The 25,831-nt window shown below is 41.0% G+C and overlaps 2 protein-coding genes across 9 annotated transcripts in view; one reads left to right on the forward strand and one right to left on the reverse strand.

The window, feature by feature from the left end:
* The window catches only part of acsbg2 (acyl-CoA synthetase bubblegum family member 2), a 27,874-nt gene extending 25,946 nt beyond the window's left edge, over nucleotides 1-1,928 (forward strand). For all 5 annotated transcript variants that reach the window (XM_086046925.1, XM_086046923.1, XM_086046926.1 and 2 more), the window contains one exon: nucleotides 510-1,928. In XM_086046925.1, the coding sequence (XP_085903051.1) occupies nucleotides 510-628 (119 nt within the window). In that variant the 3' untranslated portion in view covers nucleotides 629-1,928. The remainder of the gene's footprint in view (nucleotides 1-509) is intronic.
* The window catches only part of mllt1a (MLLT1 super elongation complex subunit a), a 35,064-nt gene continuing 10,021 nt past the window's right edge, over nucleotides 789-25,831 (reverse strand). Inside the window, exons 2-12 of one of the 4 annotated variants that reach the window (XM_086046930.1) lie at nucleotides 20,340-20,520; nucleotides 14,802-14,884; nucleotides 14,403-14,546; nucleotides 14,200-14,325; nucleotides 10,903-11,571; nucleotides 10,583-10,670; nucleotides 10,312-10,423; nucleotides 10,032-10,131; nucleotides 9,638-9,706; nucleotides 8,833-8,904; nucleotides 789-5,854 (exon numbers count right to left, since the gene is read on the reverse strand). In XM_086046930.1, coding sequence (XP_085903056.1) covers nucleotides 5,726-5,854; nucleotides 8,833-8,904; nucleotides 9,638-9,706; nucleotides 10,032-10,131; nucleotides 10,312-10,423; nucleotides 10,583-10,670; nucleotides 10,903-11,571; nucleotides 14,200-14,325; nucleotides 14,403-14,546; nucleotides 14,802-14,884; nucleotides 20,340-20,520 — 1,773 coding nt within the window. In that variant the 3' untranslated portion in view covers nucleotides 789-5,725. Of the gene's footprint in view, nucleotides 5,855-8,832; nucleotides 8,905-9,628; nucleotides 9,707-10,031; nucleotides 10,132-10,311; nucleotides 10,424-10,582; nucleotides 10,674-10,902; nucleotides 11,572-14,199; nucleotides 14,326-14,402; nucleotides 14,547-14,801; nucleotides 14,885-20,339; nucleotides 20,521-25,831 lie in introns of all 4 variants that reach the window. The other 3 variants (XM_086046928.1, XM_086046929.1, XM_086046927.1) reach the window with 3 other exon arrangements.

Below are 25,831 nucleotides of genomic sequence, written 5' to 3' on the forward strand. Positions count from 1 at the left end.
TATTGAGCCCCACGTCTTGGAAAAATTGCCAGTGTGGGAGAGTTAACATCACCACTAACATTGTTCCATGATGGCACCACCCTGTTACTCAAAAAATATTTCCCATTGAATCTGGATCTTCAAATTATGACCTTTTCAATTGATCTGACAATGTATAATTCCAAAAACGAATGGAAGTTTATATCCTCACGACGATGGGTTATGAACTGAAGATTAAATTTGGCTAAACGTTTGCATTGGTTCCTAAAAAAAACAGATGCACTTTGTCCATACTTCAGATGGCATTTTTGTCATACATCTGGTTAGCGAGTGTGTATTCCTATGTGGCCCACCCAGTAGCATTGATGAAAAATGATGCCCTCCCCCGCTTCTGCATTTAAATTGCCCATTCCTGCTCGAAATTGTCCATAGGTGTGAATGAGCATGCAGATGGTTACATCAGGATAGACTCAGCTCACCCGCAACCTTAAATGGATTGACGGATATGACGTTCTCTCCCTTTTCCGCAGGTCCCACCATGAAGTTGAAGCGGCCGGCGGTGTCCAAAATTTACAAAGAGCAGATTGACAACTTTTACAAGGAAGTGACATCTCCCACGACCCCCGACAACCCGGTGGCTCCCAAATAGAGAAACAAGTCGCTCACTCGGCAGACTCGCTCTTTTCTCCCATATATCCATCTGCCCATTAACCATTGTTCTCGACTCACATTTTTTGGATTGCTTTACTTGTCTCAGTTTACATTTGTGGGTAAGAGGAAGCCATTGTAAATGAAAGAAGCCTTATGAATTTTTTTTTTTTCAACTATTTATTTGTGTTGCATCCAGATGTGAAGTAACAGTAAAAAAAAAAAAAAAAAAAAGCTTGTTTGTGATGATCATTGCACTGTTATACTTGAGAAGAAAACAAAGAATTCCCCCCAAAAATGTTTAGTGTTTGGAAAAAGGTTGAGTTAAAAAGTGAATGTTCAGTTTACATGGGGCAAATTGGCTTCAGGAGTATTTCAAGTGAAATGCTAACTTTTTACTTGTCTTCAATGCCTTCAAGGATTTAAAGCAAATCCTTAATTCATGAATCAGTTGAAAAAAGTATTGAAATCGTATTCAGATTGTACCCTATATCTGTTAAAAACACCACGCAAGCCATGTACATGAAGCTTTTTGGCTGGTGTGACTGCACTGGAGGCACGTGTTTGCACAGCCTTTTTGATGTGGCTTACATGATACTGTTGTAAATTTATTTTGCTTCAAAACTCCATGTTTTTTTGTTTAACTTGAAAGTGTAAATGGAAGGAAAATGACAAAAATGTTGGATTACAGTCAACTGGTATATATATATATATATACCAGCTGCCTTTGAGTTCTCTTCCAAACCGTCACCACAATTTATATCAAATGTTACGACGTGATGGCCTGGAGACATGCATTTAGTTTCCCAGAAGACAGTTGCTACTTGAAAACAGAAGTTGATGAAATCCAAAGAGCTGTATCTTAAATGAAGAGAATATTGTAGGACTTTGTAGCGCTCTTGCGATTGTTGCAACAAGGTGGCCTTGGGGGCAATAGGTCGTTCAAACCACCTGAAGTTCAGGGTTTATGTGGTGAGATTATATCATGATGTTGTGTTTTTTGTTTTTGATGAGATTGGAGATGTGAGTGAGGTTTCCTCCTGCAAAGTTACATAAATTGTTACTCATTCAGAAGTTGTTACTCATTAGTCATTCCGCTCAATTTAATGAAGGAGGCGTGTTTGTTCAACTGTAATTCAAAGCAAGCATCAAGCTGTGAAGTGTCATGGAAACTGGACTCAACTAAAACTAAAGATGCTCTTATTAGCAGGTATATGGTTGCTGAGACATTTAAATGAAGGCGAAAGAGCAAGTTAAAAAATGTCAATTACCAGATGGGAAATAAAAGTTGTATATCCTAATATCTTGTTTGTTTTATTTACAGGTTTACAGAAAGAATCTTAACAGCAGCTCATTTTTATGTATTTGGATGGTGAAATTTTAAAGTATTGTCAAAACTTCCATTTTTATTTATATAGTTGGATAGTGAAAATTTTAAATTCCGTCAAAATGTCATTAATTCTTTAATAATTTAGAAGACAATGTGACGGTAATGCTCTCTTATGGAAGATAATTTGATTACCGGTACTGTAACGCCCTCCTTTTACAGACGCGGACCATTTGTTAATCCCAGCAATAGCTGCAAAGCGCCACTAGGTGACAGTAACACCGCAAACCCATTGTTTTTTCTCAATTTCAGCGTTAGGCATCTTCAAAGGGTGAATAGTTTGAGCACAAAAAGTTTGACTATAGGCCGAGCACAAACGTCCTCACAAAGGCCACCTTAAGGTCAACGAGGTCATTAAATCTCTAAAGCGGGAGTTTTTGCTGATGGTGGCGCCTCCATCACATCGCTTTGACGTCAGTCTATTGATCGGGCCTGTAGCAATAAGTGCCTCTCTCAAAAGAAAACATTTTCCCGATGGACGATCAGCACGTGATGGGCCTGACCCCGACGTATCCCTGCGTGTCCTTTTCACCTCACACGCAGCCACATGAACTCCATATGAACCCCGTGACCGGGTCAGCCGGCGGTCAATGGCGAGACACCGCGACAACAGTACTTCATGACTATATGATTTGAAAAAAAAATAAAAAACTATCTGACAACTTGCATCATATGGCCACATGGTGGCATTCCCATGCCAAGCTTGTCTTTTACCAAATTGAGTTGCTCACGTGCCCTCCAGTTGGTTTGTTCTGCGTTGACCACATCCAGATGATGCCAGCTATTTCCTCAAAACCTCCCCCTGTATAAGCCCATTCAAAGAAATGAAGAACCTTTACAAATGCACATGCGCCATGCCCACAACATCAACAATAGGACTCTCAAGTGTTTTACTTTTCCTTTGTGGTATAAAGACGCACACAGCAGATTATTGACCCTTAGCTGTACAGTCCAAGTGTAATTTCTCACACGGAGCAAATGTCCGGCTCCCGCAGTCCCGCTCCTTTCCTATGATGTGTTTGTGCCGAAGGGGCGCACCATCTATGAAACCATACAACGCTCAAAAGAGGAATAAACAAAACAACAACAAAAAAAAGACATTTTTGTTTGTTTTTAGCTTAACAGCTCCCTGAACAAAAGTGTGGCGTCCACGCTGTGGTCCAGTTATTGTGACTGGAAGCAGAACAGTGATTAAGTTGAGGTCATCCAGCAAACGACTGCCAGTCAGCGACGCCTGCTTCTTGGTGCTCAGCTGTCATGAGATACACAAAAACATTACAGGGGACGTCCCAGAAAAACACTTCAGGCCAAAAAAAAAACAGCTTCGAGAAGCATTTTTGTTGGCGACTAATTGATGACAGAACAGAACATGCCCAAATTCAAGACAATTAAATAAACAAAAACAAGTTGGCAAAAAAAAAAAAACAACAATCTAATAATATCATATTGCATGTAAATATTGTATAAAATCCTTAAAAATACAGTTTAGGTAACTATTTAAGTACTGAAGTCATCACAGCCAAAAGTGCAGAGGTCCATAAATAAAACATTGACTGTGGGTACACGACGGGGCTTCTTTTGGGTCAACATCCACTCCAATGATCCAGTCGCCACCACAAGGGGCTAAAAGAGTAGCAGGTCAAACGGTCAGAGTTCATGAACTAGGACGTACACTGAGAAGAGGACGCCGGGCTGGATTGTTGTCATCCTGCTCACACAAAGCAACTGGGAGTCGGAGGTTTTGTTGACAGAGGCACAGGCTGGATGGTCGGGGGGCCGGGGCTGGCGGGGCTGGCGGGGCGGGGCGGCGGGCTTGTGAAGGCCTGGGTGAGACTGTTTCAAATCAACGGTGTTTACAGTGAGCACAGGGGCGGTCCCCGCAACACGCAGACACGCTGGTATTAAAGCTACACAAAGGTCCGAATAAATTCACAAAAGGCAGAGCTCGGTGAAGGTGTGGACCTCGACCTCGGTGGGCTGCTGCGTGGCGTTTCTCTCGCCTGTTGCTAGCTTATGGATTCTTGGTGCCAAGGAGCTATATTGAAGTGACAGAGGAGCTTCATCTAGACAGGCTTTTTATCCAGTTCAGTGTAAAATTAGTGCTTTGCTGCCATTTTGTGGCATCATATGTAATCACAAAGTCCGTACTCATGATCTGAATCATATGTATTTGATCAAAAAAAATTCTGTCAATTGTGTAGAATTGATTTTGACGTGAGTGAGTTGTCGAAGATTGTGCTACACTAGCCGCTGATTCCGTTGCGAGTGCTCATAATGATTTGATATTGACTTGCTGATCTCGATTTGGGGACCAACCAGCCAGAGTGAACATACGCAGCAGCCCAAATCAACAGTTTCTCCAGCTAGTTCATAGTTGGTACCCCCCACACCCTCACATTAAACACTGAGCTAGTGGCAGAAAGCAAGAACATGAACACCACTTAAAACATTGTACAGCTTCTACAGAGATGACGACGAATGGCTATGAGGGTCAACAGCCTACAAGGACACTGAGGAAGAAAAGAGGAAGCCATTAAGACAATACTGAATAATCAGGCAGCCCGATTAACACTTGGGTTCCCCCCCTCCCAAAGCGGAGCGGGGGGAGGATGCTTGGGAACACCCACTTCACACTGCAGAAAGGCACTAGAGTGGGCTTGTTGCTGTTTTGGGCGTAGAAAAATAAAAGCGATATACATTCATAGCTCACAGGTCATTTAACCGCAAATCTGGGAGTAGAAACACAAATGCACTTGTAGAAAAATAAAATATTAAAAAAAAAAAGGAAAAGAAAAAAAAAAAAAGGGAAAAACGCATGGCCCCTACTTTTCCTTATTTTTTGGATTCTGGGAGACGAGTATGGCTACTTTTGTTCGTTTTAAAAACCCACCAGTCGGCAATTCAGGAGCGCACCGGCGACCAGCAGTGGAGCCCTTTGGTGCATGCTGACATGGGAGGGATGCAGTAGGAGGGCCTTTTGGGGGGCGGGGGGGGGCTTCAGAGGTTGCTATTTGGAGAGGGAGGAGGAGGGCGGCTGTTGGCGGGAGGTCACAGCTCAGCTTTCAGTGCAAGGGCAAAGTCAACACAATGCATGTTCAGATATGGAGACATCCAAACACACATGTGTGTGTGTGGGGGTGTGTGTGCGTGTGTGTCACGCACACTTGTACGGTGTGCGCGTCAAGCCGGGAGGTACACGTGCACACGCGTGCGTTCTAAACTAAAAGAAGTCAGTAACTGTGAAGGCCGAACGCAGCTGAATGCGGGGGGATGGGATGTGGAGTGATGTGGCCGGAACGGAGTGTGAATGGGAAGGAGAAGGAGAGGGAGGAGGAGGAGGAGGAGGAGGAGGAGGAGGAGGGCGAGGAGGAGGAGGAGGACGAGGAGAGCTCGGGAAGAGGAGAACAACATGCGTGCAGGAGTGTGACGAGCTCAAGGGCCCAAAAGAAAATCCTGTGGTGTCGTTGACCCCCTGCGGCGCTCCTCTCCCGTTGCCGTCTTGGACTCTTCCCTTCGCGCCGTCCTCCTTTTCCTCCGTCAGCCCCGCCCCCCCGCTGGCCCTCGCCAGCGTGGCGTCAAGGTGCGGCGTCTTCATGTGTGCTTCTTTGTTCTCGCGCGTGTCGTGTGGTTGCTTGCCGTTCAGCGATTCAGTCGGGCCGATGAACGAGCTGCTCCTCGGGGAGATGTCGCCACCTCCGTCCGCGCTTGCCGTCACGTGGCCGTGGCCTCCAGGTAGCTCTGTAGTTTGCGGACGGTGGACTCGTCCAGTGAAAAGAGGTCAAAGTCAAAGGTGGTGTTGGTGACGTTGAAGTGGCCCGTCTCCTCGATCAGGTTGACGATCTGAGACGCACAAAATGCAGGACAAGCCTCGCGTTTATCATGCTATGTTGTCGATCATGAGCTACTTCCCGATTCGCCGAGCCTCACCTTCAAGCAATGTAGCCTAGTTGATTTCTTTACTTAGCATTGACTGCTGTAGTCGGAGAAGCAAGTCATTTCGACCCAAATAGTTTGCTGCCTAAACAGGCCGCCATGGCAATAGAACTAAATGGTAAATGGGCTGTCACTCCTATAGCGCTTTTCTACCTTTGGTACTCAAAGCGCTTCACACAGTACCTCATTTTACTTACTGACGACGCAGCATCGGGAGCAACTGGGGGTTCAGTATCTTGCTCAAGGATACTTCGACATGGTCACAAAGGCCGGGGATCGGTCCCACAACCTCCGGGTTGGGAAACGACCACTCTACCGCTGAGCCATGCCGCCCCTAAAGAGTTCTAAAGGGTGCAGCGCCAACAGAACTACAGTTGCACCACAAGTCATCCATTTCATTTGCGATTCTTTTTTTAAGGTCCTCTGCCCATGTGTATTTTAAAGCGGAAGTCAACCCAAACATATTTTATTCCAGAATATGTTCTATGCAGGCCCACTGGTTGAAACACGGCATTCTGATTAATATTGCGTTTGTGGAATATGAGAAATCCACCCGTTTTTAGCTAGCTACGGGTGGCGGCCATTTTGTCGCTTCTGCCGGCTGTCGATGAATTCGTAGTTGCTCACGGCTCAGATAAGAACCAATCATTGTTCAGCTTCAGAAAACAGGCGAGCTGTGATTGATCGTTACTTGAGCCCTGACTTAGTTGTGATGTCATTTTCAGTCGACTGAAGTGACAAAATGGCCGCCCCCAGAGATGGCCAAAAACAGGTGGATTAATTTTTATTCCACAAACACAATATTAATCAGAATCAAAAATATTCTGGAAAAAAATATGTTTGGGTTGACTTCCCTTTTAAAAAACACAAGCAATGAATTCATCTGTTCAACAAAAAACAATATCAGAGTGATTATGCATAACTGCTTTTGTCTTAAAGGTTAGGCTTACGCTCAAATCAAGGCGAATGAAAAGGAAAAGGAAAGACAGTTTATCTACTTCAATGAGAGTTCACTTACTAACCAACCACTTTGACCTGCTGGTCACTACAACAACCTCACAAAATTCAATCAAACAAGTGTGGCGTAAGCGCAGGTCTGTCAATCATAAATCAGATTACAACAAAACAAACATCTGTGCATTCATCACTTCAACTTGATTCATGAAACATTAAGTAAACACAGGAACTGCACTTGTTAAGAACTGAATTTATCAAGACTATCTACATAAATCTGGGATGGGCAATTTAAATGCTGGGGCGGGCTGCAATTGTAAAAATGGACAAAATAGGAGCACGCATGCAAATTATGCGCGCTTATCTTAAGTCAAAAAAGTGATGAAGGGCGATACAAATACATTTGATTTAACGTATTCATCTGATCATGTTATTTGAATGTACACAACTGTTGGCTTTGCTTTGCATTTTTATCATTACAATTCATGACACTTCCATTTTGTTTTAATACCAAAATGGGAGTCAATTATCTGATCACGGTAAAGGCCATTTAATACCAATTAAAATAAAGTAATCTGGATGTAATCTAATCGATTTGTAGCTCTGTGAATCGTAATCCAAGTGTGAGTTGGCAAGAAATTACCAACCCTTTTTAGCAGCATATGTTTAATTGCGAAGAGTGTTTGTAGGCTACAAAAGGTCAAAATAAATACATAAATAAATTGGTAATTGGTCATTCAATAACGCTCCCTTATTTATCGGTTAAGGACTCTTCTTTATATGGAATTGATGTTTGAGTGGAAAAACGCCAGTGACCCAGTTCCATCAGCAGTTATGCATGGTTTCAAGTGATTTATGCATGCGCTCTGCTGCTGCATGGTTTATGCGTCATGGCAGCAAATTAAAAAAAATGGAATTCAATTTTTTCACATTGTAATCAGGCCTTTCAAATTTCGAATACACATCAGAAATGTGCCGATACGACTGCTGTTCAAATCAGTGTTTTTCAAACTTTTTTTGAGTCAAGGCACATTTCTTTCATTGAAAAAATCCTGTCGCACACATCCGGCTGAAATTGTGAAAAAAGGCTTATTTTAAAAGTGTTATATTGTTTATATAAGCATGTTTTATCATTGAAGAATGACGTTAAATTATAATCTCTTGAATAGGAATTAAATAAACAAAGAAAAAAGTGTTTTATAATGTTTCATATTGATACTCACTGTGAAATATGGGCCTGTTTGGATAAACATGCATTACTAATTTGCTTGTCTCTAAACAAAGACAATTAGCTACCTGCTGCTGCTGCTGCTACCTACTGGTATGGAAGAGTACTACAATGTAGTAAAGATATGATTACCCTGCCAGGCGCTAGACCGCACAGGCACACAAATTAAATCATTTCCCACGGCACAAATGACAATATCTCGCGTGTGCCCCGGCGCAGTGTTTGAAAAACACTGATGTGGACAACACAAATAAAGGTGTCAATTTAAACTAAAGCGAAAACATACAAACCATGGCAGACAGTGGAGCAATGTTGAGGTTTAAACCGATGGAGGAAGGAGACTACTAGAACCAAGTTTCATATTTTTACTCTTGACTTCCTTGTTGTCACTGCCCAGCACCCATTGTTGACACTTGTGTCGGATTCTCGCTTTATGATGATCCCAGTGTAAGAATACAACGACAACTTGTGGAGGACGTACACGCAGTTCGGTCATCAGTGCCTACAGATAACTACAGCCATGCAATCAGAATTGGGCGTCAAATGTAAATCCACTGAGGTAATGCAGTCCAGTACGCTCAGCTTGCATGGTGAGGTTTTGATCAAAAGATCCAAATCAGAGGCAGCAATAAACAATTTGGAGTCCATCATGTTTTCTTTACCACAGCCGAAAGCAACACCATGACCAAGACAGACCACACACCTGTTGCAGGACGTTTCGCTCCCGTAAAGCCATCAGTCTGCGATGGAGATCCACTAATTCCTCTGTGTAGGCCTGCAGCGTTTGGGAGGACAGAAGAGTGTTGTTGAACAACGGGACAGCATTGTAAAGTGAAAACCGATGTCTTTAGGATGCTCTATGTTTTGCATTGTTCAAAATAGCAAGTAAAAGCAACATTGTTAAAAAAAAAAAAAAAATTAAACAAATTTTTTTTGTTATTATATCAACGAGATCTGTCTGAAGGATGTTTTATGAGCTGTTAAGAGCACTTTGGTTATGTTCACACCACAGGCAAATCCCAGATCGGATTTTTTTGCCTATATGCGATCTGTATCAGATTTTTTTTATGAAAATCTGAACGGCTCAATTCCGATTTTTTCAAATGCGACCTGGGTCGCTTTCATATGTGGCCCTAGATCGGATATGTAACCCAAAACATTTTCAATGCGGCCGCGGTCTAAACGGCCAGGTCGCATATACCCGATTCTGACGTCATCCGGAGCCCAAAATACGCTCGGTGTAGGCAGACGCATGTGTTCATACAGCAGACTGTACCGAGGTCGCATTTATAATGTAATATGAACGCTTACACAAAAAAAAAACAGATTAAAAAAAAAAAAAACATCTGAATTGAGCATTAAGACCTGCGGTGTGAACCTAGCCTATGTCCCAACATCTGGATCTATTTGCCAAACAGCAATCTATTTGAACTGGATTGCTGAACATGGGTTCAAATGATACACGTGTGAGTTGAAGCATAAAAAGTGGAGGTATTTACCCTTCCTACCTTGTCGTATCCCTTCTTCAAAACCTTCTCGGAACGGAACGAGGAGTCTGGACTTTTTCTGCCAGACACCTGCTCTCACACACACAAACATAGATTAAAGAATGTTATGATAGAAAAGAGATGGAGGTTGTTGCAAAACAAACGGAAAGAATGCCTACAACTCAGAAGTTATGAGTCATCACTGTGAAAAATAATCCCAACGGTATGTTTATTATAAAAACACATTTCCACACGACAAGATGAAAAAGCAAGAGCCAATTATCTCCACATGGAGGTCAATGGTGTAATTTGTAGTAAATGTATACGTTGAGACAAGCTAAACTGTTGTCATCATTCGGAATGATTCGAATTTAGTCAACATGCCACAAAAAGGAGGCACAAAACGAGGCCTCACTTTATTATTGGAGGAGCTGTGTTTCTGCGGGGGTGGGGCGGGGTCTCGACTGGGGCGGTGCGAGCCGTCACTGCTGTCACTCTCGCTGTCCAGGCTCAGTCTGACGGGGGGGAGGGACGAGGTCATTAGGTCACGCACACACAGACTGTTCACTTTGCGTATGCGGAGGTGGGTCACATTTCATTGAATGTCCCGTTAATTGCCATTTGAAATGGCTCAACGTTATCTATGTCGGAGTTCCCACCGAGGCGGGGGGTGTCGTTCCTCTGAAAAGACTGACCGAGAGTCGCGATTGGGAGGATTAGTCTTAACGGGGGTCCCCTCCTCCGAGCTGCTGTCGTCATCATCTGACTCCTCTGACTGGATCTCCTCCACCATGGATCGCAGGGGACCTGGCAGAAACAAAGACCGCTTCAAACGGCACTGCGGAGCTTCTTCTTTGTTTCGACTGGCATTATGCAATGTTAGCCGACAGATTTCATTTTAAAATATATTTGTATTTTTCGAACCAATGGGCCTTGTTTCCTCTGAATCCAGTTTAAAATACTCACCTTGTCCTGGTTTCTGTCCTGGCTCAAAGTCAGAGTCTGAGCTGGAGTCCGAGCTGGAACTCGAGTTTGACGGACTGGAAGGAGCCGACTGCTGTAGGGGGAGAGGCACGATGGGTCTTTTTAATGTACAATTACCGAGTTGGCGCCTTCATCTGGTCTAGAACGCTTTGATGCAACTGACTATGGGCTGGGAAGACTGCCAAGTTGGAATTCATTTAGATGCAGAACTCTTTGCACTTTGGTTGGTACAAAAAAAAAAAAACGCCAGCACAGAATGGCCTTGAAAACTGGTCCAACAACGCACGCAACGCACATCATACCTCAGACTTTGAAGATGCTTCATCCTCAGAGTTCGACTCTTCCGACTCGGGAAGTTTTTTGGGTTCTTTCAAATCCTGCGTGTCGTTTTTGCCTTTGGCCCAGCGACCTTTTTCCTTGGAGTGTTTCTTGTCTGCGTAGGGCTGAGTGGCAGCTGATGACGACGACACGCGAGGGGAACCTGTGAACGCAGCACCAGACGGGCCTTTGGGCCCCTCAGAGCTGCCCTTTTTCTGCTTCTTTGCACTGGGCTTGGGAGACTCCACAGTAGAGGGTCTTTTGCTGGGGGCTTTGGATTCTGCAGAACTCCCTCCTCCTCCTCCTCCTCCTCCTCCTCCACCTCCTCCTCCTCCACCACCCCCTCCACTCCCAGCCCCCCCTCCTTTTGGAGACATGCCCTCCATCTTTGACTCCTTCAAAGTGAGTTTAGGCTCCTTGAAGGCTGCCTTCGGCAGGACTTTGACTTCTTCTTTACCTTTGATGTCTGATGGCTTTTTCGAAGATGAGGATGAGGAAGAGTCACGTCCGCTCTTGCTGCTTCCATCTCTGTCATTGTCCCCTTTTGACGAGGATTTACTCTCCGAGTCTTTTCGGGGTCTTTCGCGGTGCTCCTTGGTCATCTTGTGCGGTTTGGGTCCTTTGCTGCCGCCGCCTCCTTCTTTGCTGGGTTCCTCAAAGTAGAAAACAAACAGAGGATCAACTAAGCATTGCCATTATCTCCAAACTCTGTTCATGTATTCTCCTACAGCTTGAGATAAACATGGAACCTTGGCCGTTAAAGGTAAAATGACCATGTAGAGCGGATATAAAAAAAAAAATCGACACACCCCTGTTCGAATGCCAGATTTTTGTGATGTAAATAAAACGAGATAATCTCCAAAGTTTTCCACCATTAATGTGACAATCTCTTGAACTCAATTGATTTTTGGGGATGTTTTTCTAAGATAACGCTTCCATCTTGCCATCCTACCCAACAGCAGAAGACGGAAAAGTGCTGCCACATGTACAGTACAAAACATCCAGTACTTGCCAGAAATCCCTGCAACTCCTTCAATGTTACCGTTGGCCTCTTGGCATGCTTCCTGATCAGTTTTCTTCTCATCTTTTCATCAATTTTACTCGGGACGTCCAGTTCTTGGTAAGGGCTGTCTTCACTGTGTTCCAAGGTACATTAAATGCCTTGAAATTCGTCCGTACCCTTCTCCTAACTGATACACCTTTGTACAATGAGATCCCGCTGATGCTGTAGAAGCTCTCTGTGGACCACGGCTTGTGCTGGAAGACGCGACTAAAAAAAGAGTGGAAACACCCACGAGATCATCTGAACCTAATTTGGGGTTAATCTCTGCACTTTAAATGGCGGCCAGTGTGTGCTGACTACCACTTAACATGAGTTTGAACATGTTTTCTGAACACAACCTCATGCCCAGTTGTAAGAACATGTGCACACTTGTGCAATCACATTATCAGTTGTTTATTTTTACTCCCCTCTTCAAAAACAGTGGGAAAAATAGAAATGAAATCATTCCCTTGGTTTCGTTTTATTTATTTTCACAAATATCTGATGAATATTTGAACTGCGGTGAGCATGCGTTTCATATGCACTGTTTGTTGTACAGTACACTTTGCTAGTCAGCAAACATTGCATATAATGTGAATGTTTGTTCATGCTTGATGCAGCCAAGGCACATCAAATAACAAATCTTTCAGGAGTTCAAGAGCAACCTGCTGTTTTCACTGCATGAGGAATGAATACAAGTGGCGGAATATCACAACAACTTGGCATTTGAACAGGGGTGTGTAGACTTTTTATATTTCCCTGTAGGATAGCTTCTGTTTTCGCAATGTCCAGTTAAATTAAAGGCAATTTTGACAACATTTGGGACAAATGGAGAGAGAAAAACGCACCATTATGGCCCATTCTTGACTCTGGAAAGATAAAGTAATTTATCAAGAGCTCTAATAAGATCAATGTCACATAGTACAACTATTTTACACCTGTAATGAAGGCTGAATTAAATTAAATACCCCGATCCGTTTTTTAAAACATAATTACAATGTGAATGTTTTTATATCCAGGTTAAAAACTATGTTCATTTTAATATCAATTTTCCAGAAACTTTCACTTGCACTGTATGTTGTTTTACAATTTTGGTCAGGTAACTTAGAATTGTGTACTGTTTTCATAAGTCTTTAGTTCTGTTGTTTGTAAATGCTTTTAAATGTTGTACTTTTAATTTTGTAAAGCACATTGCGTTACCTTGTGTATGAAATAAAGCTGCCTTGCCTAAAATATGTATAGACTTTGTAGTCTTGCTGCAGTCAGGTCAAGAGAAAATAATAAATGCAGATTAAAAGATGGCTTTTGGAATTACCCTTGAAACCCTTCAGATTTCCCAGAAATTCAACACTTACAGGATGATTAATATTTCAGCCCCTGTAGCAGACAAAAACATAATTGCAAAAGAATTAAAGAGCTTTTCAGATGATCAAGAGCTGTTTCAATCGATGATGTAAAAATAATGTGTCAGTGCAAGAGACACACCATTTCAATAAAAAAAAAAAAATCAAGGGTTAATTACCATCCTCTATTCTGTTACAGAGACGTCTATATCGTCATTGTCTAACAAACCCTATCATATCACGTTCGACTGGTTCCACTGGTCGTGCGCGTCGTCTATATATCACTGCCGTTACTTATCAGAGCTCCGGACGATCGACGGCGTCCGCCATTAGCCTCCCTCCCGTGTATATTCCGATGCATTAAATTGGCTAGGAGACGGAGAATTGGATTAGAAAAAGACACCGACGTATCCGCTCTCCCGGTTTTAAAGGTAAAATGACGCAACAGCGCTCCCGGCTCTAGTGGTAGAAACACAGTTATGCGCTCCCGTCCTTAATGGGTTAAACTGAGGCAAGGCTGAACGATGCAGGGGATGCTCACGTTTTCTCCTCGAAGATAAGATGGCTGACTAATTCAGCATGCATGCTAATACTCAACTACAGTTGGTAACAATTAGTGTTGAGTCAGCCAGCTAGGGGGGCAGATGGGATGGTTAAAGACATATACGATACAAGGCAAAAGCAAACTCATAGTTTTACTCTCACAACGGCAATTAAAAAAAATATGAATGACAAATGTAGATGCGGAGGACAAATTAATGTACAAAATAATTTAATCTTTTCCCCCACATTTAAAGCTACTAAGGTTTGATTTGTACCCCAAAGGAGGAGAAAGAGGCGCTGAGCCAAGAAAGTCCTTATAAAATGACAAGCAGTGTCTTGGCAGCATAACCAACCTTTGACACATGAGAGATCTTGGTTTTCTTGGGATCTGAGAAGGCTGAGAGGGGGATGGTGGGAAGGATTGGATAGTCTGGACTGGGCCTCGACACTGCTTCAGCCACCTCCGGAACCACCAACACCTACATTAAGAGGGATGTTAGTTGCACCAAAGAATATGGGCTGTACACTGGGCTCAAAGTGTACTGAGAAAAGTCACCCCTCCAGCTTTGATCAGCTTTTTCCTGAAATCTTTGGTGGGGTTGTTGAAGGTGAGCTTCTCACAGCGGAGGTGATTAACTGGAGGATTGCCCTCCAAATTCAGGAATAGGTCGTAGTTGAAACACACCTTTTTTGGCTCTTCCTAAACATAGAAAATTTCATCATGACATCAGGAACTGAAGAAGTATTTTCATTAACAAAATGAAAACTTCTAGAATTTATCCAGCTTTTTAAAAAAAACATCAAATTATCCGTTATATAAATAATAATGCAAACACAAACAACAATTTTTAGACTTTCCTGATCATTTCTACTGGCACATTTAACTCATTTAGGAATTTACATATTTTAGACAAATCTGCTAAAAGCAATAGTTTATCAATTTGTTTCCCCTCACCTTGTTCTTGAAATATACTTCAATCAGCATGAGGAAGCCTGCGTAACCTGACTCCTCCACTTTGTATGGGGGCTCCTTGCATACTGCAGACACAAACACAGGAGCAACATTCATCCCAATGATATTTTTGGAGACAAATTTGGGTGAATCTATCGGTCAGACAAAACATTAACAGCCATGTGAAGCAACAAATATGTACTTTTCTTGTGAGATCCAATTGCATGACTTATTGACATTCCTCTTGTGTCTCTCTCAGCAGGTTGCTTGAAAGACATTTGCTTTGAGTGTATAATGTGCTTCAGCTGCGTCAAACATTAAAATACATTTGTGTTATATGCATAAAATGTATTGACCACTTGTGATATCAAAAAATAAGACCAAGATGAATCATGTCAAAACCTATTCCGCCTTTAAAATGGTCCATAACATGTACAACAACTCAATTAAAATAAACTGAAACCTTTATGAGAAGGCAAGTAAAACTAAATGAGTGAAATAATGTGTTTGTTTAAGTGTGCAAAGTGCAAACATTTTGGACGGCAACTGGGGAAGTCGCTATGTTCAGAATAAACCAATCACATTTAACTCATGTTAAGTGGGACTCAACAAACATCTGCCACCATTTAAAGTGCCTCTGATTAACCCCAAATAAAGTTCAGATGTTCCAATAGGCTTTTACTGACATATATTTTGCTTTCTAGCAGAAGGCCATCCATTTTGTTTCAACACTGATTGCTATTTTGAACTGTTCAAGATGAAACAAGGGCTGAACCTCTTGGTCACAATGTTGAACCGTCTTAAGTCTTTAACAATACAGTATCAAAACCGAAAATCGCAATAATCTCACACCGCACTCGTTTTGTGTGGCGTTCACTACGGGGTAGGGCGCAGGGAGGACGGCGGCCCGACTCAAGCATGCCATTTTTGTCGATTGTTGCTAAGTGACCGTACAGGAAGAGCTCGGCAATATGGACTATCACTGTTACCACGAAAAGCCCTTGCTTTGCTTTGACTGAGTCGGAGGAGGAGGAGGAGGAGGAGGAGAGACAGCTCGTCTGTGAACTACACCTGATGGGACATGGGAGTTATATGTGAGTCTGGTAACACAAGCACACATTTGACAAGGCTTTATAACTTCATTCAATAAATGCATTGTACCACGCAATGCATTCTGGGAACCGAAAAGCTAAGTTATTTTTTGAACCATATTTTGTATTTACAGTTGAGCGAAAATGGGTGCGCCGCGGCAGCACATACGCGATGAATGGGGGTGTTTTCTACTACTGTATGTGCAGTGTGAAAAGATCTGAAGACTTTCAACTCCGAGTGTTTGTGCCTCCAATCCAGATACATCCATATGAGATCACACTGAGATAACAAACTTAATGAAATTAATTGATTATTTCAAGTTATTTAAAAAAAAATACACAGTGGCATAGATTGAAGATATTTTTTGTCAGCAAGCCTCCTCCAACTGTCATGTGACTATTGTTTCCAGTGGTGGTCATCTGAAAAGAGTGTGCAAAAATGTGGCAACTGTTAATTCTAGTTTTTTTCAAATACGTGAGGAGAGCAGACCAAAGGAGAGGAAGAAACAGGGCTAGTATGAGCAAAAGCAGCAAAATTAAAACGGACAAAAGAACTTCAAATTATTTTTATTTTTTTATTGATATGTATATATTTTTTAATATTCATATTAGTATTATGATATGCATCTGCCTGCAGGGAGTGAGATAAATATATTAGACGGTTTCTTTCTATATTTGATTATTTATATTTTATAGACTACATGCAAACTAAACATTAAGAAAACTGGTAGTACCCATTTATTTATTCTTTTTAAACGTCATGAGCAGAAAATGCGCACAGAGGTTTATAGAGCCATTAGTGTGACATCTACTGTAATGCAGTATTGAGCAGGTTATGAATTTTCACGGTGAGATATGCAGCTGTAAAGCCTCTATGCTTTTTGGACAGAATTAGCCAATTCTGATAATAACTCATCCATTGCCACTGATGATTTCACTTGTGTTTTCACAGTTCAGCCATTCAATCCCAGGAATTTATTTATATATTTTTTTCAATTATTTTCAAACGTTAGAGTAAAAGAAGGATTATTATTATTATTATTATTATTATTATTTTTTTTTTTTTTTTTTAATAATGAGACCAATACCTGCATTTATGTTTATATAAACATAATGTAGTACATGTCAATGTACAGACAAACACACTAGAGCTGTACCGACTAGTCGACACAGTCGACGTGGCCGATGACGTAAATACGTCGGGACGCACAACATACCGTCGACGTCAAGCGTCGATGATGTAAAATACGTAGGCACGTACGTATGCTCGAGTGTCGATGACGTAAATGTGTCAACGCGTGCATTGCGTCAGTTGTAAACCAAGCGCGCACAGTAGAAATGGCGGAGGTGCCGGATACCGCTAAAAAAGCGGACAAAAACGTCCAAAGTATGGACATACTTCAAAGAAAGGTCAAGCGAGTTGGTCATATGCACCCTCTGTAAAGCTGAGTTGGCGTACCACAGCAGTACATCAGCCATGAACGAACATTAAGCGACGTCACTCAGGAGTACTACTGGAAGACGTGAGAAAGCAGAAAGCTGAAGTATCCTAAGTCCAGCTAACTAACTAATATCCCCCGGTTTTACTGAAATTGCTGTTCTATCCGACGTATTAACATGCATCGTTAAGTCTGATTTCTCGAAGCAGCGGGTGGCAGTCAAAGTTACGCCGTGTTGTGTTTCAACTTTGTGCATTATGTAACTAACGTTTGCGGAGCTATCTCACTCCAGTCAAATTGTGTTGGTGCTTGTAGGTAATGTTATATTGGTTCCGCTGCTCTATGTACCTATAAACAGTAACACGCGACATAAGTTATCTGCTCCGGAAAGCTCTCTGTACACTGGGCGCAGCACAGCATGCAGATCGTATATTTAGGATGATGTCCTGCTCCGGCTGCTTAAAAAAAAAACAACAAAAAAAAAAACAAAAAACCTAGAGTTCTTTTACTTGGGCTGTTCACACATGCACGCACACATTGTTTTATCATTATGTATGGATAAATACCTCATTCATGTTCACACATCATGATGCCTTCCTAAAAGAGATGTAACTGTTCATTCAATTTCAAAAGTTTTTTATTTTTTATTTTAATAAACAAAGAATTTAAATAAGCTTTCAGAAGTGTTTTTTGGAATTAATAATCGTCAATTCAAAAATAATCGCTAGATTATTTGTTAGACTAATCGACTAATTGTAAAAATAGTCGATAGATTAATCTGGAGAAAAATAATCGTTTGGGACAGCCCTAAAACACACACACATATATATAGATACATACATACATATATACATATACACATATACATATATATATATATATATATATATATATACACATATACACACACACACACATATATCCATATATATATACATATACCCATACACATATACACACATATACACACATATATACATATATACATATACACATACACATATACATATACATATATACACATATATATATATATACATACATACATACATATACACATATACATATACATATATACACATATATATATATACATACATACATACATACATACATATATATACATACATGAAATTATCGTTGAGTTTTAAAAAAAATATATTGAGATTTTTTTTTGTTGCCCATATCGCCCACCCCTAATATATAGACATATATATACGTACATATATGTATATACATATATGTATATACTGTACTATAAGCTTTTACATTACATGCCATAGTCTTGATTCCTATTTGACTGCATTTCATGTCATCCATTGTTATTGACAATACATTTGCACCATTACTGTCAAGCAAATATGTTAATTTACTTGATAATGACTCAACGTAATAGCTTTGAGCATGTGAGTGTGTGCATGCGTTTGTCAACGCTCCTCTCGTCCACTCCCAGCTAGTCGAATGCCTCGTCAAATTGTTAACAAAATAATTCACACAACCGTATTTTCCGGAATATAAGACCATGTGGCTTATAGACCGATGCGGCCATTCTGTGGATTTTTCTTCCACCGCTAGGGGCGCTCTAACCGGAATTACAGTACAATTCAATACAATACAATACAATACATTTGCCCATTAACTGGATGTGACTGCAGGTGGAGGAGTTCAACAGGCGAGGGCGCTATGCACTAGGTTATTGCATTAGCTGGTATGCGGAAGTTAACTGACAAACTGGAGTGGCAGCGGCAGTGAAATGAAGATAAGTACTTTATTTTTTTCTCTTGGTTCTATTCCGTTTTAATCAGCAAAACTGCTGCCGTGTTGAACGGCACTGTTAGGAAAGAATCTGTTCAGGTACATACGTGTACATTTACAGTTGAAAATTGTTCTGTAAATGCAGTAAATTTTTCAACATGAATAGGTGCGTCTTACATAAAGGTGCGGCTTATAGTCCGGAAAAAACACAGTACTTATTTTTGAGGGAATGTTAGAAATGCATCACAACCTGACGCTCTTTAAATTGGTGGTATAACTCTGGCGGTCAGCAAGGTACTTGGTCATTTGGGATGTGCTCCCACCTCGAGCCACGGTAGTTTTAAAACAAGCCTTCCAGGCGGGCTGTGTCATGTTGTTCGGCTTGCCATGGCTGTTGGCCATGTAAGCAAAAAAGTTCCATATGCCATTTCGAGCGTCATTCTTTTCAACGAGGAGCGGAGGTGTAGCTAGCGCGTCACTGCTTGAGGCCATCTTCATCACAAGCAAAAGGAGGGAGGCGTGCTATTTCGGTGCCATGTTGGTAGACAGGCGGCTTTGCACGTATTTATACTTGCCTTTAAGACAGAGTTGGTGAGCCGCATGTGTGTGTTTTTCTTTTTTTTTTTAATACTGTCTTAAAAAAAAAAAAAGGTATCGAGACGGATCACGGTACGCTACTGGTACCGCTATCCCGTGCTACACTACGTTGAACATGTTAATGTGCCTCTGAAGACACCATCCAGAAATTAAATTTAAATGGGGGTACGAAAGTAAACACAGGCACTATCTATCCTGACAATTTATTATATGAATAAATATATTGATTATAAATATACTTCATATAATATTGTTCTAAATCAATCAATATGACATTTATGATGTCATAACCCTAAAGAGAATAGAAAATTGATGGACGAATGGAGGGACAATATATTTGCTGGATTAATTTATTTATAAAATGTATTGCACATATAAAATTCGAATCATGTCTCAAAAAAATGTTTAGTGTGTCATGCTCTTTACACAACTTCTAATACCCGAAATGAGGCAATTAACATTAAAATCACATTAAGCTTCTGTTACATCTTCATATTGTCACTGAACTCCTTCATTCTTCCCGTTTTAATGATTTTCCTTTCTGTTAATTAGATCCTCTGTTAAAATAAGTCAATTCGCTAATGTGCATCACATTAGTTATGAGAGTGTGAAATATGTCTTGTGTTAGAGGGAGTGTGTGAGCGCCGTGGCTCTCATACCTCTCTTGGGTTTGGGGAAGCTCTCATGCAGGCGGAAGACAACCTTATCTACAAAGTGCTGGATGTCGCCATTCTCTGGCCCTCGGACAAAAACCATCCAGTCGTGGGTGAAGCCCTCTGATGTTACTTTCTTCCTCAGTTGAGCTCTGTGGCCCAATTCCAGTTTCACCTGCACTGTGCACTGGAAATGAGAAGAAAAGTAGCTGTCAATGCTTGGCCCTTTCGATTTGGTCCCATTTTCAAAAATGTCCAGGAAGTGCAAGGTCAGGAAGAAAAGAAAAAAACCCTGAGAGAGAGAGAGAGAAGGATGCATCCAATCAAAACATGCCACCCATTCTCGACAAGTTTCGAATACTTTTTAATGACCACAGCAAGGTCAAATAGATGTCAAGTTTATTCAGCTGGATCCGTTGTGCATTCAAACTCTTTACTGCTTTCTAACGAAGAACGACCATCCTTGTATTTTAATATGTATTTTGTACAAAACAATCACCAATTCTACGATGGTCAAGAGCTGCAAGAATAAATCATTAACTCAAATCAAGTTAGAAGCCTATAAGAAAAAGGCAAATTGTGACGGAAATGAAAACTATGAATTAATAATCTCACTCAGAGCGTAATAAAACTTCATTCTATACATGATTACAAGCCATTGCCATCAAATCCATGATGGCAGTTGAGGAATGGCTTTGGGTAAACGTCCAAAACATGTTGTTTGATTCAAACACAAACCAAAACTATTATTAAGTGTCTGCAAAGCTTGACCTCGACATGTACTATATAGAACATGCTCCATTTCAATGTAGTTGCAAAAAAAAGTTTGCGAACCCTTTGGACTGATCTGGATTTCTGCAAAAAATTGGTCATGAAATGCAATCTGATCTTCTTATAAGGCATGACTCACAATGACAACAGAATTTGTTAAACTAGAAGCACACCCAAAATGATGTAGCCATGTTTTGACTGGACAACATGGAAACATCACAGTGTAGACTTTAATGGAATGTCTGGTGTGAAATGCTCTTTTTAGATAGCGCATCTCAATCGGGTTGAGTTCTTGACATTGACTGGCCAAATGCAGAAGACATAGATCATGTCGAAACGGAGCCGGCGTCGTTCCTCAAAGAAATCTTGTAAACAATTCGGAAACGCTTCAAGAATTGCATGTGTTCACAAGAAGACGCCAATAGCCTGTGATGTGCATGCGTCTAAAGAGGTGCTGTAGTGCACTTACAGGAAGTCCACTAAAAAAGGCCAAAAGAAGCCCTAGCATAAAATAAGATTACAAAATTGGCACAATCGTAAAAAACGATTATTAATATTCATTTATATCCAACGTGCATCTGCACTATTTATTTTATTTTATTATAACTAAATATTTGTCTTTATATTTTTTACATTTAAACATTTTCTTATTTTGTACCGAAAAATTGACCTTTTGTTTTAACGGCCTGAAGTTAGTTCACGTTTTGTCAATAAATCCAAACTATTGTGCAGAACACTTTTATACTTTCACAGGTTGAAGTGGACAAGAGTAGTAATGTGCATTTGCATTTTGATGGCGATCGGTCACCGTTTTAGACAACAGAACTGACAAAGCGAGCAATATTACCAAGCATGCCTTCCTTGCGGGACGTAGACCGCTGAGACCGAAAACATAACATAAGCCACGCCCCTTTTTGGGGTGTGGAAATTTGTCGTGAACCTAATCACAAAAAAAGACCTTAAATCACTACAGTCTTTTGAGGTGGGCATTTTAGTACTAATGTCATTTTTACATTTAAACCTGTTATATAAGTGCCAATGTTAAGCTCACCCAAGTGTCTCTTAAAGTTGAAGTCAACCCAAAAACTTGTTTTTATCCATCTCTGGGGGCAGCCATTTTGTCTTCCGTCAACTGAAAATGACATCACAACTGCTCACAACAACCAATCATGGCTCAGATTCAGACAACAGGTCAGCCATGATTGGTTGTTGTGAGCAGTTGTGATGTCATTTTCAGTCGACAGAAGACAAAATGGCCGCCCCCAGAGATGGCTAAAAACGAGTGCATTTTGCTGCTTAACTTATATTCCACAAACGCAAAATTAATCAGAATGCCGTCTTTCAACTAGTGGGCCTGCTGGGAACAGCAGGTTGAAAAAAATATGTTTGGGCTGACTTCCGCTTTAAAGACACTGAAGTCTTTAAACACTCAGCAGCAACAGTCTATGACACATCTAAATATTCAAGTTAAAGAAAAGTTGCCATTGCAGTACATATATACACTTTTTGTGATGAAAAAAATACATTAACAGTTACAATTATTGCTAACTATATTAAAACTCTTTTCATAATGAAAAAAATACAATAACTTTAAAAAGTCTTTATGATATTGTATACACTTTTTAGGCATTAAAATCTTTGAATGTTCAACAGCATATTGTAACGAATTGGGTTATCTGTGTTGTGGTCGGATTTGTGTGTTGCTGAGTTGTGATGTTTCCGAGGTTCATGAATGCATCGTGCGGCAAGCGAGAGGAGCAGAGGAGAACGAAGAAGAGCGCGAGCAGTTGTACTTGGATTAATAAAAACGTGATAATTAAAATACGTCTGACGGCGTGTTCCTGGAAGACGCTACAATATGATAAATCTCGCTATTTAAGTTTGACGTTTTTGGCAAAAAAAAACTGTTTGCTTCCTCGTCTAAGAAACATTCACAGTCGGATGATGCCGTGCATGTTAGACGCGCTACCTGCCCGCTGATCTCATGTAGCAATGTCGGCACACAACTTTCTGACTTATCCACGTACCTTACCCTGTCGGCGATTTTAACTGGAAAGCCAGAATGTTCCCAAACAGGAGACGGCAGTGTGCGGGGGACCTTCGACCTCTGGCTTGTTTGCGTATGACATAATAAACCATTTATCCATGCATATATGATTTATCACGGCTTCTGGCATACTGGCTCTTTAGTGCCGCCACCTTCCTCTCCGGCGGGCAACAGTCAATAGCGCCCATGCGTAAGCTCGCGCTAATAATAAAAACTGATCAGAAACGGTACGCGGACCGAACTGAACATGCCATACCGAAACGTATTAATACACCCACGTTAACACTCTACTATCTAGTGATCACATTGCAACACAGTTACAGTTACACACACACCTGGCACTCTGCCTGCCCATTCAGTGGCAGTAATGCCCTTAAAGTCCAGACTCCACCACACCCTACCATGCCATGGAGTCAGAGTAACCACCAGCACCAGCCTCACTGAGCTCAGAAATTTGAAAGGGGACTGGGTGGTTGGGTATTAAAAAAAAGAAAGAAAAAAAGATGAAGACGAAGATGAACAATAAGTGCAAAAGTTGTTCCAAATAAAATGGGGAAAAATATCATTTGAAATGTCTTCAGTTTGAGCAGGAAAACGAAATGCATCGTGTTCAAAGTTTTTCTCCCCCTGATCAAAGTACAAACTACAGTGTGAAAGACTCATCACCCATGGGGGGGGCGGGGGCGGTTTGGTGGAGGAAATTGGTAATAACATGACCAATCATCCTGTCATCCCAACCACAGAGCTCACACACAAACACACACACGCAGACTCACACACACAAATCTCATGACAAGAAAAACAGCTGATCTCTCATCAGCATTCCCAAACAAAGTGGGACTCCCTTTTCAGCCACAGCCAGTAATCATGATCCAGTTCGGACTAAAGGAGCTGTACATCTGGCTGTGCCAAGATGCTGCATTGGGCAAAATACGTACACATTTATAACAGAGCCCAACAGTTTGGATGGGGTAAACTGTTGCAGCTTCTGGGTCAGCAGCAACATAGAATTGTGCATTTCACTAATGTCATGTCAAATGCATTCCATTCTGGGACTAAAAGTTGACTTCAGAGTTCCAACATTTTTTTCCCGTGGGAATTACAGTATTGAGGAATATGTTTTTCCAGTGTCATACCGTTATCATCATACAACAAGGCTCGGGAACAAAATTGTGAGTCAAAAGTAGGGGTGGGCGATATGGGCAAAAAAAAAAATATCTCGATATTTTTTCAAAAAACTCAACGATAATTTGACGATATTCTACAAAAAATATTTTAAATCTGCACTTGCTTCACAGACCAATTGTAGATAGACAGCGTTTGTGAACAACATCTCTTTTAAATTTCTAAATACAGCTTTTGCAAAACAATGATATTCTACGACAATATTTAACAATAAAGAACAACAACGTATGTATAGACTTACATTGCTTTTTGGGAATATTTGTCATTTGAATGTCTCTGCTGTTATTCCATAATGATGTCAGATTTTGAGCTGCAGTAAGTACTGGTGTACCACTGCCAACTACTAAAGGAATCAGAATGAAAAAAAAGGTGTTAACTACAGCAATCAGAATGAGAAAAAAATGTATTTGATATGTGACGTGTGACGAAGTGTCACCCGGCGAGAGAAACAAAGACGTCGTCATGGCAACACCCATTCTCATACATTGGCCACAGTGTTCAGAATAAAGTTGAATAGCAAAACTGTAATTTACCAAAAAGTGCATTTTCCCACTCATTCATCGCTGTGATATGTAGACTCGCGACTTTATTCATGTTTGGTTTTATCCTGGCGTCAGCTAATAAGCCGTCGTAGTTTGTGCAACAACATGCCTCGGGAATACAGGATAGTTATGAATGATGAGGACTAAAAGCGTGTAAACTGAATGTTAAACAATCATCCAGGATGTCACGTTTGACTTGCTCACTAAAGTACTGAGTGTGTGCGTGCGTGAGTGCGTGCCTGCGTTTATTATATTTGTTGGTTCAACTCTGCGACTGTTTTCTGAATGTGCGTGTTTAAGATTTTGTTTAGCGTGCTTGCGCGGTCGCCAAGTTTTTCCTCGTAATCCGTATGGTTCGTGGTGCAACAGAATTGCTCTTCCCTGATTCTCAGCATTTCCTCATACTTTGCGGCCATCGACTGACTCGAGTCGTTATGCTTTTAGAGCCAGTATTAATACTCAATAATGTAAAGTTACACATCGTGAAAGCAAGATTGACGATGATATCGATTCCGATATAGATCGCCCACCTCTAGCCAAATGGCGCATTTTGCACGTCAATCAAACAAGCTGAAAAGCAAAACTGCAAACGGGCGTTCATGTGGCACAACGCAGAGCTGCCAAATGTTACAGAAACAACTGAACGCTAGTTTGTTATGCTATAACACTGATTGTTCCGAGTAGTTAAATAAAAAATAAAAAAATCTGTGTGATCGCTGCTACAGGGGGGTTTGGTTTTACCTCTGCTTCATAAAATGCCTCAATTCGGCACCAAGTAGGATAGTGTTAGAGGGAGTTATATCAAAAGGTGGCAATTTGATATAATATTATGACATAGTTACAACTAGGGATGGGAATTTCGACTAATTTGCCCGCCGACTAGTCTCAAATTTTATTTGCGACTAGTTGACTAGTCTATAAGGAAGACAACTTGAATTTTAATACATATTGAA

The sequence above is a fragment of the Filicampus tigris genome, chromosome 12 (assembly GCF_054856515.1).
Source record: "Filicampus tigris isolate MCC_2025a chromosome 12, RoL_Ftig_1.0, whole genome shotgun sequence".
NCBI classification, from domain to species: domain Eukaryota; kingdom Metazoa; phylum Chordata; class Actinopteri; order Syngnathiformes; family Syngnathidae; genus Filicampus; species Filicampus tigris.